A 14,880-nucleotide genomic window follows, 5' to 3' on the forward strand; every position below is an offset into this window, starting at 1 on the left:
CAGTCCTTGCATTCTGACTCAGGTCTTCTAATTCCTAGACTAGTGCTCTTTCCACTTTTCTAAAATGCATCAAATATTACTGTGCTGGCTAGAAGTTGAACCCTCAGCAGGAAGGGCAAAGTGTTTGACTTCATTTTGCTTTTCAATCTTCTTCTGAAAAATGGAAAGCACAAATGATTACTGGCTCCGGGTGCCTTGAAATAAGTGAATGGCACCAGCTCCAAGGCAAGATGCCTAAATCTAGGTATTGAAGAATAGGTCTACTACCCTGGGGAGGATACAGAAGGAGAATGAGTGCCCTATCTCTGGCAATGGCTAGGGAGGGGAGCAAAGGCACAGGTCATCCTCCTCTATTTCCTAAATGCCTCAGGCTCAAGCTGGTTAGACTGGCAGCTCTAGAGATTTAAGACAAGTGTTTAGAACAGCATCCAGGAAGGGGAAACCATTAACTTGTTCAGAGAAGCCTTTCTGCAAAGGATCTCTGTTTCCCTGGCCAGAGAGGATGGAAGAAATACTGAGCACAATCTTCGGATTTTTGCAGCAGTTGTTCTTTAACTTTTGAAATCTGTGCCACAAGTCCTTTTTAGCATTCTGGTGAAGCATCTGGCCTGATCCCTTTCTCAGAATAATGTTTTTTAAAAATGGAAGGAAGTGCTAAATTTTAGAAGGAAGTGAAAATAAGAATATTGTTTTTTTCTCATCCAAGTTTATATGCCCCTGAGATCTCTCCGTGGTACCCCATGGATAAAACCCCCTGATTAGGGGGAGGGGTCTCAGGGTCTTGGGATACTTAGCAGGTTTCTGCTTTGGGGAAATAAAGTCACCAGTTCTGTGCTTAAAGCCAGAACTGTGTGAAGGGCTCTCCTCTATTTTGTGGTAGGAAGGTCATTAAAGGACACTGCAAGTGACTGGAGTGACTCACGTATAGCACCAAAAAGGCCTTGGAGGATACCTTAGCCAAATCCCAATGAATGTCTCTCTACTCATAGGGTCAGTATCAGGTAATCATCTTTAATTCCACATCACAGCAGTAGAGTGAAGAGGGGAGGGAAGGGGAAAAAAACCCCCAAACAAACCAAACAGGGGGATATTTACATCTAAAATTCACATCACTTATTTGTTGGGTCCAGAACATGCTATCACAATATATACAGTAAATACCTTTGAGGACATGGGTACAAATTCCTTTTTTTCCTTTTAACTCTGCTTTCCTGTATAGTTAAGATAGAGGTTTGTTTTTTTTTTGTAGTTTTTTTTTTAAAACATGACTACACAAAAGAAGTGGTTAGAGGATTTCTCATTTTAAATAAGCACAGAATGCCAGAGATTAAAAACACATTTACAGGGCAGAGTACCCATGAGACATCACAATCTATACATTTTTTGCTCAAATTCCTGTACAAATACATAGCATTCAAATGAAAATATATACAAAGATGCCTGACAAAATGAAAATCAAAAGATCATATAATCTTTTCAAAAAATTCTCCCCTCTGTTTTCCACAGTTTCCCCTCCCCCTCAAACTTGGCTGGTTTGCTGATAGGAAGTGGTTTGGGGATAGGTCCTTTTTACCCAGTTTTATCCAGGAAATGTAGACGAAGGAAAACAATAAATCACCCATATGATTATCCTACACAGAGCTAGATGAACTGAACCCATTATACCTTCCATAAAAACATGGAACAGGTAGAAGAACCAAGAGAGACTCCTACCTTTGGTGACTGGTTTACCATTCTTTCAGACAGCTCTGTGAAGGGAATCGCAGCTCCTCTGACACCAGTTTGATTCCCTCCACCCAAAGATCAAACCTAATATTCAATCCAAGAATCACCCAAACCATGGTGAACACTATCTCAGGAATCCCAGTCAACCAGGAAACAAAGGCTCAGTCAGAGCACCTTTGTCTCCCCCTTTAATTCCCTGAGAAGTCTGGCTGATCTCCATTTTCAGTCACTAAATGAGAAGAACCTTCCTTTTTTTGCGCCTCACTCGGCCCTGTTCATGAATGATAATCCAAGGGCATTCTTCTGGAATCTCCTGAACTAAGGTAGACATGTCCACAGCAGTCCCCAGGGAAAATAGATTTTTATAAGTTCCTTGCCCTGTCCATGGGAGGGAGGAGGTCAGAGGGGAATGGCGTTCTTACTGTGAACTCGGGTGCTCCTTTGCAAAAAGACACATTACATCAACTTGCCTTTTCTACTTCAAAAGGGGAAGGGATTAGGGTTTAAAAACCAGGCACCAAAAATGCTGGCAGACTGCCCGGTCAGAGTCCGGAGAAGTCAGGAGAAGGAAAAACAGGGTGGGAAATAGATTTGAACCAGGACACAGGGGGCTTTGTAATGACCAAACACTGACTCACACTAATGTTAACTCCAGGAAATGAAAGTAACGCTAAAAAAAGTTTTGTTCATAGACATCGTTATTTTTCAAAAGTAACTTAGAAGCACCCTGATAAAGTATTCCCATCCACCCCATTTCCCCCCATATTAAACCAAGAGGAAAACCAGTATCCTGACCTGATTAGAGTTTCCTATAAAGACACTGTTGTCCACTAGGGCTTTCGAGAGCTCTGACATCCTTTTTTAGGCCAGCGAAGCCATTGAAAACTGTTCTTGGGGTTTACCCCCAGCAACCCTTGAACACTGTGTTAGAATACCATGATAAATCAGTGGCAGAAGGCAACGGCGTTATGTGGCTTGGGCTCCTTAGTAACAGGATACCACCTCACCCTGCCTCTCTGCCCCCTCTAGTCCTGGGGACACCAGACATGAAGGGGATTTCATTTGCATGGGGATAAGTTTCTAAAGGAGACAAAAAAAATGTACCTCCTCATCCTTCCTACTCAGGAAGTAGCTGGCTGAGCCTGAGTTTCCTTCAGCCTGCTTCAGCGGGGCTGCCAGTCTCTTTTACACAGAGGTAGTGTTGAAAATCCCTGACTCTGGAGAATGGGCTACATTCTGATCGCTTCGGAGCTGCTGAGATAGGACGGCCCCTCTCTTACACTAGGAGGCCTTACAGCAGTGGAAGGACCTGGTGGATGTCAGCCCAATCAGAATGAACAGCCTCCTGTGCCCAGGAAAGAACCTACCCAAAGACTGCGGGCAGGAGCCGGGCTCTCTGCTCTGGGGAAGGTGGTATGGGAAATCTTTCTCACGTGGGGTGTTCTACAGCCCTACTCTCGGATAACTAGACTCTGAGCAATGGTGTTGACAACTGCCCGGAACCGAGCCGGAAGAAGGCTCCAGAGGATGGGCTTGGGACCTGGGGGCTACCCAATCCTTGCTGGCCCTGCAGCCAAATTGGGGAGAGGCCCTGCCTCCTGGGGCATGGGGAGGGAGGGAGCAAATGTTCGGAGATCCTACTTATGGAGAGAAAACTAGAGGAGGCAGTAGGGAGGTGAGCTGGAACCCCGGGGCCTTCGGCAGCCCCGTGGAAGGCGGCAGTATGGCTAAGATGTAGAAGTCAGATCAGCCCACCTGGGCCAGCGAAGGAGGCCCAGGAAGCCACATGAGCAAACGTTCCTGGAAGAGCTGATTTTATTTTTCTTCATAGCAGTTCTTTGTCTCCCGTCCGCGGACCACCTCCAAGTTTGCCATGTGCAGTCTACACAATCCCTGAATGTAATCATGAGCTTTTGCATCTGTACAGCAAAGAGAAAGGTCCCTAGTGCAACGGCTTGTGTGTGTTTCCAAAGCCGGAGGAGCCAGTGCTTGGAAGGGGATGCTTCTGCTCCCCTTCCGGGACTGGGACACTCTCTACGGCTAAAGGTTACACCCACACCTGTTTGGGTGGGTGGTAGCTGCAGAGGGAAGAAAGCATCCACTGCACAGAGGAAGAGGGCAAGGAAAGCTCCAATAAAAAAGGTAAGAGTAGAAAATAAACTAAAAATAAAAGCAGCAACATTGCATGCTGGCACCATCTCTGTACACAGTCGACACAGGAGTTCACGGCAGTAGAATGGGGAGAATCGAGTCGTTTCTCTCTTCTGAGTCCCACGCCTTTGTAGTTCCCCTCCGGGCGACCTGCGCTGGCCCCAGTAATGGCAAGTTCCTCTGCTCACCACTCCGCTCGGTCTACTGCTCGCCGAGGCCGTGCTCCCAGGCCACCCTGGCTTGCTCTTCCTTGATACTGGCTGGGGGCAGGGAGACTTTCCGGTGCAGGGGCCGGTGCTTGCTGTCGTCTTCTTCCATCATCATCATCCCCTCCTCGTGCTCCAGGGGCGGGTGCCGGGAATGGTAGGGTTTGGGGGGCAAAGCAGGAGGGGGGTCCATGGGGTCCTGAGGGATGACTCCGCTCGGGGCAGAGTGGCTCCGGCACGGCTGAGACTTGACCGACTCCAAGACGTCGGGCTCTGAGAGGCTGTAGCGGACGGGGAGGTAGGGCGTCTCTAAGTCTTCGTCCGTGTTCCAGGCCTGGCTCGGCACCGAGTCCATGGTGTCGGTGCGAGGCGGCACCTCTGAAGAATGCCCGAAGTTACTCTCGCTCAGGGAGGACACCCCGCTGCTGGCACTGCCCGACAGGGTAGAGTTGCTTCCGTCCAGGCCAGACTGGGGACTTGTGGGCGACGCAGGGATGGGGTGGAGAGGAGACTGTCAGAATAAAAGAGAGGTCGGTTAGAAGCCCCGATCAGGCGACTGCGGGCGCTTCTAGGGGTGAAACGTACAGACGTCACCGCCAACATGGCGAACACCGACCGAGAGTGTCAACCACCCAAGGGGCGTCCTGGCCCCGGCCGCCTCCCCCCGACGTCCGGGGCCAGACGTCTGACCCAGCCAGGACTGGGGCACCCCGCTCAGGCTGTGGGACCCAAAGCTCGTTCCAGTCTTGTCTAGGGAGTTGGAAGCTAGATACACAGACAACAGGGCTGCCTCCTGCTGCTCCTCCCTCACGTCTAGTCTCCATGTCTTTGCAAAGGAGGTTCTTTTGGGAACACGAGCTCGCTTTAAGGCTGAGCTCAAGCGCTACTTCCTACAAGAGGCTTTTCCCAATTCTCCCAGAAGTGGGCAACTACGTGGTGCAATCAAGAGAGTGCTGGGCCTGCAGCCTGGGAGACCCGAGGTCAAATGTGGCCTTGGAGGCTTACTGCCAGCCCAGGCAAGGCCTTGAATGCCGGCCTGCTTCAGGCCCCACAACTGTAAAAAGGTATACAATAGCGGAACTTATCTTGCAGGATTGTCGTGAGGATGAAACGATAGAGCATTTGTAAAGCACGTAGCATAGTTTCTGGCACGCAGCAGGAGCTATATAAATGCCCCTTCCCATCCCCTAGAACTACCTTGTATTCACTTGCTATAGCTTTTATCAACTAGGTGGCACACTGGACCTAGAGTCAGGTGGACCTGAGTTCAAAGCTAGTCTTAGGTATTAACTGTGTCACCCTGGAGAGGTCACTTGACCTCTGCTTGCTTCCATTTCCTGTAATCTGTAAAATGGGGATAATAACAGCACCTACCTCGCAGGCAGAATTGTTGTGAGGATTAAATGAGATGATATTTTTAAAGCACTTTATAATGCAAAAGGAGCAACAGAAATATTTATTCTTTCCGCTCCCCTCTTTTCTCAAATTGGGCACATGCTGCTTTTCCTCTAGTAGAATGTCCTCCCCGAGGGCCAGGGCTGCTTTATTTTTCTTTTTATATCGTCAGTGCTCAGCACAGTGCCTGGGACATACACAGCAGGCCCTCATCTTTGAGACGACCAGGGAAGATAAGTAGCTTGCCAAAGGTTGCACGGAGAATGAGAGGATTTGCAAGGATTTGAATGCCATGTTTCTGAGTGTGTGTGAAGGCTCTCCCCTCCCCCAAGCTGTACCCCCCCGATGGCCTCCTCTGAGACGCAGGCCGTCCCGTTACCTTGCGTAGCGTCCGAGCAGGAAGGGCTGGAGGAGCATCGCCGAGGGGATGATGGAAGGCATCAAAGTGTAGGGAATAGTGTCCTGAAAGAAACAGAAATTCATTCTCAACAAGGGCGAGGGTCCCGCCGCGACCACAGGCCCTCTGCGCACCGCACGGTATCATGATCTAGACCTGTGCTGGACAGCAGGAGAGCCTGGGTGAAGCCTGGGAGGCTTTTCCTCATCTTATTTATTTTAAACTTTATGGCTGTGAGCAGTCCCTGTTCACTTCCCCGTCCACTGGCTCAGGAAGGATGTCTGGAGGATGTCCGGTCGTTTCAGAGCTGGCATGAAGAGTTTGGCAGCAGCAGGGACTCTCCACCCCTGCCCTGCTGAGGCTTCTGGGCCCGACCACAGGCTGAGAGACACCAGGCCTTGGAGAGCTCAACCAGAATTTCTGTTGCCTTCAGCTTCAAAGTCGCTTGTTGTTGAGGCCTCTGCCTAACTTGCTGCCCTTGCAAATCTACCTCCACAGCACACTGGAATTCTTACCATAACAGCTGAGCTTCTGGTTTTGTCTAAGAGTCTGCCGGGTGAAAGAGCCCATCTTCTCTGGTTCCCTCCATCTCTTTTCCTGGAAGGAAGCTGCTGGCTTGGGTGGCTCCCATCCTTTGGCTTATTGGGGCCTGAGAGCAGAGACTACCTGGGGGACCTTCTGTCAGTTTTCTTACCATGGGAAAGGCTTCGAGGAGGTACTGGTGGGGCCAAGATGCTCCCCACATGGGCAGACAGCAATGGCAGGGCCTCTCGGGTTCCACTGTCCAGGCTCCAGCTGCTGGGGGCTGTGGCTACAGCTGAAGGATGGAAACAGATGGAATTGGGGTGAGGTCACAGTAAGAGGCGCACGCACGGATGGATGGCTCATCGTCAGGTCTGGCTCTTCTCCAAGGGTGAGCTGGCCTCCTGATACCTGAGGCGGTAGGGGCCGCCTACTCAGGATGAAGACAGTGGCTCGAGAAAAGGACTTTGGCCCAAGGGATCAGATGGCATCCAGAGGCTGTTTTGGGGTTCTGAGGACTGGCCCCATTCTCAAGCATACCAACACTGGATGGATTTTTAAGTGAAGGGGTATTAGAAGTATGCCAGCGAGCCACGGGTAGCAGTCTAAACCCACGGAATGCTTCCTTCTGTCCTGTTCAGAGGAAGAGTATGGGATTTGGGAGGAGATCGGAGTTTCCAGCCTTTCTGTCCCACCAAGAGCAATGGCAACAGATGGACTTCCTCTCCTAAACTGAGGTTTATATGAGGATACAATTCAGGCGCCGCAGCCATGTGAAATCTTTATTTCTGCTGGGAGGGCGGGCCAAGAAGATGTGCTGACCCGAGTTTGGCGCCCAGTCTCTGCAACCCCCCAATGAGTTGCAGAACTGTACACATTCTCTATCCCTCGTACTTGGTAGTTTCCCTAAAAAGGTTTTGGGCTAAACAGACCCTTTGCCAGAAAGGGTTTACAGCCTGGTTTGTAGCCTAGCCCTGCCCCGGAGGCCCCTGTGCCACAGCTTGGTCTGGTATCATCAGATGCCACCATCCTGTCCAGCCCAGGGCAGACAAACTGCTGATAACGGTGCCCAAACAGCAAATTCTAGCTGAGTAAATGGCGCTAGTGGAGGGTTCGGGGAAAGATCCCTGGGCGTTTCCTACATGGACTCATTGGTGGCTTTGAATTCTGTCTGCTTTGTGTCTGGGTTCATGTAGCCTTAGGGAGACTTAGCTGCCCCAGAGGCTCCAGGGACTGAATTTTGGCTAACAAGGCCCCCTTATGGAGTCTGGGTACCAGCCCAAGCACCGGACATTGTTGCTTTCATTTCAGACACCGGTTCCCTCCGGGATTCTCCCGTACACCTAAGTATGACGCGGGGGTGAGAAATAGTGAAAGCTCAGAGCCTGTTTTGTGGGCAATAAGGTGGCAAGTATTTTTACCTCAACGAACGAATGTGATAGCGGGAAAGGATATGACCAAGACATAATCTGCCTGTCTACCCGCGGGAGCAGGCCAGCGGTCTTATGTTGGGGGCTGGACTTCTCCAAGGATGTAAAACACGCTACTTTGGATCATGGAAATAATCAGGAGCAAGAAGGATCTTGGGAACTATTAAAAGGCAACCAAAGAATCTCAAATGAACCCAAGGGGTTGGCCATGCTGACTCCGTTCAGACCACCAGCGTCTCTAGTCGGATGGCCTCGAGCCTCAGATGAAACGGGAACTGGATGCCTCGAGGGTGTCCCCAATACAGAAGTTCTTGGAGGACTCAATTAAAGCTCGCTTAGGAAGTGGCCATGACTTGGGCGTGAGTTTATTTGGAGAGGACAGCGAGGAGTCCCCTTGGTCCCCTTCCTTCTCGTTCACACCTAGTCTGTCCTCCACCGCACTGTAGAGGCACCCCAGCAGCGAGGAGAAGACAGTGTGGGAAGCTGCCCGTCCTATAGCAGCTCCCGAGAGGGTCAAAGCGAGGCGGATTTGGCTTTTGTAAATTGTGAACGTGAGAAGTTGTTCTAAGGTCTTTGGAAGTCGTGTTTCAACCTTGATTTTGGGCTCAGGATCCCACCGGCACCCGCCATACTTGGTATTATCAGCACAGAACGCCACAAGAACACGAACAGGAGTTTGGAAGAAAGAAGCTTGTAATGAGAACGTGGCTAATTTTGATAGCAAGATGGCTGGAGTGGATCACTGGAGTCATTTCATATGGAACCAAATACCTCTCTGTCTTGCGTTTCTAATTGAGCCTTTCAAGCCCCCTGATGGGTCTTTGAAACACCGGGCACACGCTCTAAGGCCGGATGACAGAGATTCTATGATGGAGCAAGTTTTGTGGGGAGGAGAAGCTGGGAGGGAGGCAACTCTGACGTTTCTGGGGAATGGGAGCTGAGCTACGCGGACGCCCCTCTGCCTCCCAGGTTTGCAGGGAGGTCACCGGCCCGATATGCTTGTGTGAGAGCTAGTTGGAGGTAACTGAGGTTTTCTTCTTTTCCCTCCCCTTGGCATTGCCAGGGGGGCAGGCAAGGGAGGCCGGAAGGCAAACCTTCCCATAACACTTCGGACTCGGGTCGCATGCCTAGGCAAGGACAGGTATCCCTGGGAGGAAGAACCACGGGGAAGAGAGGTGAGGCCAGCTTCTGGGGAGAGCACAGGGATGAAGAAAGCCATAAGGTGAGCAGGCTCCCTGGGAGGAGAGCCAAAGAGAAGGAGATGCTGCAGAAATCTTCTGAAATGGGGAATGGTTTGGTCGTGATCAGCAGAGCCTCTACCAGAGCGGAGAGCTGCAAGAACACGCCGAAGAGGAGAGCCTGAAGTGGTAAGCAGTGATAAGAGGCAGGCAGGAAGAAGGCGCTGGGGGTGGCCTTGAACTGGCTGCGGCGGTGCTACACCAGTTTCCTGGGATGTGACCTGTTCTTGCCATGGAGTGTCGGGCAGGGAGCTGGACTCTTGGGGGGTGTGTGCGAGTGTATGACCTACAGCCCTACGTTTTCTGACTTCTTATTGACTCTCATAAAAGCTGCTTTCAGCTCGAATGCCTGGGTAGTGCAAGTTGCTTACCCTTGAAGAGAACTAGAAAGGACCCAAATCTGGATGTTTTCAGGGAAAACTCTGGGGGGGGGGGTGAGTTCACGGTAGGATAATTGAGAAGGGTCCAGGATAGGGGCCGGGGTCCACAATATGACCTGTGGATCCGGAACTACTTTGGGCATGGATTATTGGGAAAGGGAGCGTTGAAAGGCACGGGCAAACTTCTCCTCACCTGCACAGTTGTTACTGTGGCTTACCGCCATGCCTTGCTGAGAATACCAGGGACTTCGAGGTGGTAAGAGGGAATAAAAGTCACGCTTTACATTTTCTTTCTGAGCAAACGTCCACTTTTCCCACCTCCATCATACACATTCTTATAGGCAATCGCTTGCTCTTAGCTCAGTCTCAGGAACGGTTCCCTCCTTGTCTTCCAGGGTCATGTCCATGAGGCCCGAGAGGTGAAACACACCTTTTTTCATACACTGCCCTGAAATCCCGGTTCTCCTCGATCGCAGCAGCACGTGCTCTGGATGTTGGCTGGCCCTCTTCGGAAGGCCGGCAGATCCAGCTTTTGAGGTGCCAAGTTATTGAAAGTTTGGAGGTTTTCAGTTTCCCTCTTCTTTGGGGCACCATTTCGACCCCTTTGGGCTAACTACGAAGCCAATGGAGACATGCTCTCATTTCCTTTTGTCCAGTGCCCCACGAGGGTGAGAGATGTGAGGCAGGCTTAGTCTTCGTTCAGAGGTAGAGTCTTCATGCTGGATTTACGACAGCCAGGAGGGAAGGCGACCTTTTAGGGGAGCCGCCCCAGAGGGGTGAAGGCTCTTCAGAGGGACGCCCTTTCTTTGCCCTTTGTGGCTGCACTCCAGAATCCAGCAGCTACAGAGGCTTGGACGGTCACGGAGAGAGGCATGCATGAATTGTTTTACAGCCACGTGGACATTTATCCTCTAATACTATTCCAAGGAATGACAACAACGACAGGGGGAAACAGACAATACTTGTGCAGGTGTTGAGATGAAAATGCGAGGACCGCTTGGGTGGGACCAGTACTGATGGCACCGGAACAGGAATTCGAGGGAGTCCTGAAGCTGACAGAAAGGAGGAGGGGATGCCCGTGCTGAGGAAAATAAATCCCTCGTACGCATGACCCCCTAAAGTGCCAGTCTGGGAAAACGGGTCATTTGAGCGTCCTCGCCCAATCAAAGGAGCGGCCCGCTGGTAGAGGCCACTCAAGAAAGAAGGCCCTGGTGTATATTAGAGACAGTTACTTCCAGAGAGAATTTACCACCTATAATGGGCAACTGAAAACGAGCCTGGCCATTGATTCACTAAGAGAGACTTTGCAGAAACAGACCGGATGGCTAGCATTAATTCTTGCAATTTCTCTCTAGCAAAACAAGGGGTTGGTGGGAAAACTGACTGAGAAGGCACGTTGACGTCATGACTCACCGGCATCCAGTCCTGGATCTCATTCTGATTTTGGTGGCTCCGAGATATTCAGGGAAACATCTTGGTGTGTATGTGTGGGGGACGCTGTTAGGGCTGACCTGGGGGCCATCATGGCTGCCTGGAGGGACGTCCCCTTTGCTGCTTACTCTCAGAAGTTCCCCGGATGGAGCTGGACTGTATAGGGCCCCGACTAGCAAGATAATGCTGAAAAGCACACGGATGCTTCCTCCCTTGACAGGATCTCTTCTGGCTCAAAGCTGCAGCCCCTGGGCTAGGTCTGAGTCCTGTTAGCCTCTACAGGAACTCGTAGGGTGGGGAAATGGGTCTGCCTGTGCAGCTGGTACGCAGCTTCTGCCCTGTCTTCTACCCTAATGGAGCGCCCCTGGCCGCTCGCGACCATCTGTAGTCATCTGAGAGGCAGGCTTCAGGGAGAGCTCCTGGCCTTGCGGAGGAGCGCGTCTACTGTAAACTTTGGTGGGGGATGATGGTGTGCTGCTGAAAGGATGCTGCCTTTTGAGGTGACGGGAATACCTCTTCAGTGGAACGGTGACTGCAGAGAGAGCCCTAAACCTCTGCTCTTCAGGGGGGAGGCTTCTTCACTGGCTAACAGTGAGCCCAGGGCCTCGGAATGGCTGAGGGGGATTGTGCTCATGGAGGCACGTCCTTCAACTGGAGAGGGGTCAAGGGACGCCACCCTGTCATCTGACTAGGTCGAGCTAAAGAGAGGATCGTTACAGTTAGGACTAGGTGGTTGTCGTTCATAGGTGCGTCCCTACTCGGCCATATTTCTGAGTCTATATCTGGAACTTATTAGAAAACGCTCACTTTTTTGGTCTGGGGTAGGGGGAGGTGGGCAGAAGGGAAAGATGGAAGCAGGTGCTAGAAACAGGGACCAAGACATGGCAGCTGGGGGAAGGTTTCTGAATTGAGGGAGCCAAACAGGCCCAGGGGCCAGGAAAGTTCCCGTGCCTCCAACTGGAATTCAGGAATCTGGGATTTTTAGAACGCAGTAAAAGACCAGAGCCCTAAGGCCTAAGGCCAAGGTCTCTTAGACTAGCTCTAATTAGAGGAAACTGGTGCCTGGGGAAGCTCTCTCTGGGTCAGTGAGGCCTGAGACTCAGGCGCTTTCCCAAGCCCAGTGGCCACAAGTATTATGCCTGATGATAGGAGGTATTTCTTTAAACAATTAAAATATTCCCCACGCCTGCCTTCCATGGGATAGAAGGGGGGGTCTTGGGAGAAAAGCTTTTTTTAATTTATATCCCACACATCAAGGGCTGTGAGATGTTTGGCGTAGGGTTTATCGTTAGCCCTAGAAAGCTGTCCCGATTTGTCAAAACCATTTGCTAGTGTCCAAAGCCATGGGCTGGGAAGCAGCGGACAGTCATTTCCGTACAGAAGTTGGAGTTCCTCTTAAAACGAAGGCCAGGCCCTAGACGTGGGGGGCAGGAAGGGGTGGGGGCCCCTCGAGAGCCGGACACGCTTTGAAGGCTGGCCTCCAGAAATGGGACAGGCCAGACAAACTCAAGGGATCTGAATGAGAGTAGCCACACGGGCCACAGTTAAAGAATGGCGACGCTGGACAGGGAGGTCCGCACCCACTCGGAGCCACCCGCAGCCCAAATCGAGCTGCGCTCCAGCCGTCCGAGGAGCGCCCTTGAACCGCCAGCCATTCTAGGAAGGAAACACACTGAGCAGAAAAGCAACACGGAGCAGAAAGAGTACCTTTTTCAGCCACAGATAGGTTAGGGTCGCTGCAGGGCTTACAGGGTCCGATCATTTGCTGGAACAAAGCACGCTGGAAATTTGGAGGCTAAGAGAAGGGGAAAAACCAGAGAGAGGTGAAAAGAGGAGCCGGGCCTCCGTCCGGGCCTCGGGCTCCAGGAGCAGACAGCCTGACTTCGCTGTTATTTTGGGGACGCACTCAAAGCGCTCCTGAACATACGCTCCCCCGACAGCCGGCTTAATGGGGAGTGAGCTCCGGCCCCTCGGACGCCCCGCCTCGCTCCAGAGGGTGAAGTGGACACTAAGGATCCTGGTCACGGGCATCTGTGCGTGGGCTCGGGTGAGAAGCCCCTCAGCACGGTCTGAGCTGCGTCTCCAGCTCCTGCCGCTGGGAGGGACACCGGAATGTTCCCCGTTGTGGATCAGAACACCGTTTAACCCCCCTCGGTTCCATATCTCAGCTCGCTAGGGACGGGGCTGCCACGGGAAGGCGCCGTGCTTGGTGGGCTCTCCTTACGTCATCGGGCTCCCTGGGCAGACGGGGGCCGGCTGGGGGAAGGGAGAGGGCACGCTGCTGGAGGCGGCGCCCCTTCTCCCGGGCAGTAGCCCGGGAGGTGTGCCGGCGGCCTCTTGGAGGAGGAGGAAGAGGCAGGGGGTGGGATGGGCTCCTAGTATCTCCTGGTGCGGGCTTCTGTGGCAGGACAGTGCGGAGACCGACAGGCGGCTGACGTGTCCCGCGGGGGGTGAGGAGTGCTAGGGAGCCAGAGGGAAGAGCTGGGGCGGCGGCGACGCACGCCCATCTGCCTGTCAAGGCCGTCTCATGCTGCACCACCAGAGTAATGGGCCAGACTGTCCCGTAGGCTGGAGAGACGGATGGACAAACGGAAGGGCAAAGACACCCGCGGATGCCCAAATACCCACAGAGGGGCGGGAACGCCTTAGAATGTTGGCACGCTTCGAGTTCGACAAAAGCCGGCCTTTATGTAGAGCATCAAGGTTTGCACAATGATTTCCAAACATGATCTCATTTGATCCTTACAAAAAACCTGCTTCAAATATCCCTATTTTACCGATGAGTTAATGGAGACTCGCCCAGAGTCACAGAGTAAGTGTCAGTACAGGATTTGAACTCGGGTCTTCCCGACATTATGCCCAGTGCTTTATTATTGCTTTAACGATTAACTTGAGGGAGCAGCTGGGTAACTCAGTGGATGGAGAGCAGGCCTAGAGATGGGAGGTCCTGGGTTCCAATCTGTCCTCAGACACTTCCCAGCTGTGTGACCCCGGGCAAGTCACTTGACCCCCATTGCCTAGCCCTTACCACTCTTCTGCCTTCGAGCCAATACCCAGTATTGACTCCAAGATGGAAGGTAAGGGTTTAAGAAAACCAAACAATTAACTTGAACCCATGCCACCTCTGAGGACTTTTCCTCAAAGGTCCTGCAAGAGGACGGCCAAAGACTACCCCCACCCTCTACAGCTACAGGAGGGAGAGGGGCACAGATGGGCTGTGGTTTCCCCGTTCATACTAGGAAGGAGTAAAGAGGGTGCGAGAAGGCGGCACGTGGGGCGCCCCCTGACACAGGCCCCCGGGGCGGGAGGAAAGGCAAGCAGGCCGCTACCTGTCCGTGCTCCATGACTCCGGCTGGATACATGGCGCTGCTCGGGCGGTCCCGGTGCGCAGGCAGCAGCATCATCAGCTCCCGAGAGTGTCGGTACTTATCTGGCAGAGAGGGAGAGCCTGTAACCAAGCGAGAACAATCACCCACAAATGACAAAGCACAGACGGCAGGGAGGGTCCCAGGGCAGCCACGCGGGGCGGAGGCCTCATCCAGGAGGCTCTTCTCAGAAGACACCGGGGAGGAAGGAAGCGCAGTGCAGCCACTAGCCGGAGAAGGGGGACGGAGCCGTGCGACGGGGCGGCCAGCCCGTCCAGGGCTGGGACCGACACACAGGCGGGCGCCGGGATCAGGGGCTCGCCGGCCCAGGCCCAGGCCCAGGAAGAGGAGCTCAAGCGCAGGACCTGCCCGGAGACTCAGCATCTCGGGGGGCCTTAATGTGCGACCACAGCCTCGGGGTCCGGCCCGCCGATGGATGGGGCTCAGCGAGTGCACACGAAGGGACTTCACAGCGACAGGACAGGACGGGAAGACCACACAGAGACGGAGGAACACGGACACCACAGAGTCACCCTTTCTTTCAATCTCTCAAAAAAGTGTGCTTCCTGCACGCTTACCTAGTTCAGAGAAACCCGACTGCCTCCACCAATACCCCCATTGGCTGAGCGGCGCCAAGGCC

General features: G+C 52.7%; 1 protein-coding gene across 6 annotated transcripts in view; it reads right to left on the reverse strand.

The window, feature by feature from the left end:
• Positions 1-991: 991 nt before the first annotated feature.
• DOCK3 (dedicator of cytokinesis 3) overlaps positions 992-14,880 on the reverse strand; it is a 604,983-nt gene continuing 591,094 nt past the window's right edge. For 2 of the 6 annotated variants that reach the window (XM_056805016.1, XM_056805018.1), the window contains 5 exons: positions 14,205-14,323; positions 12,583-12,670; positions 6,569-6,691; positions 5,857-5,939; positions 992-4,593 (listed from right to left, as the gene is read on the reverse strand). In XM_056805016.1, coding sequence (XP_056660994.1) covers positions 4,078-4,593; positions 5,857-5,939; positions 6,569-6,691; positions 12,583-12,670; positions 14,205-14,323 — 929 coding nt within the window. In that variant the 3' untranslated portion in view covers positions 992-4,077. The remainder of the gene's footprint in view (positions 4,594-5,856; positions 5,940-6,568; positions 6,692-12,582; positions 12,671-14,204; positions 14,324-14,880) is intronic. The other 4 variants (XM_056805021.1, XM_056805020.1, XM_056805017.1 and 1 more) reach the window with 3 other exon arrangements.

This window comes from Monodelphis domestica, chromosome 7 (assembly GCF_027887165.1).
Source record: "Monodelphis domestica isolate mMonDom1 chromosome 7, mMonDom1.pri, whole genome shotgun sequence".
NCBI lineage: Eukaryota > Metazoa > Chordata > Mammalia > Didelphimorphia > Didelphidae > Monodelphis > Monodelphis domestica.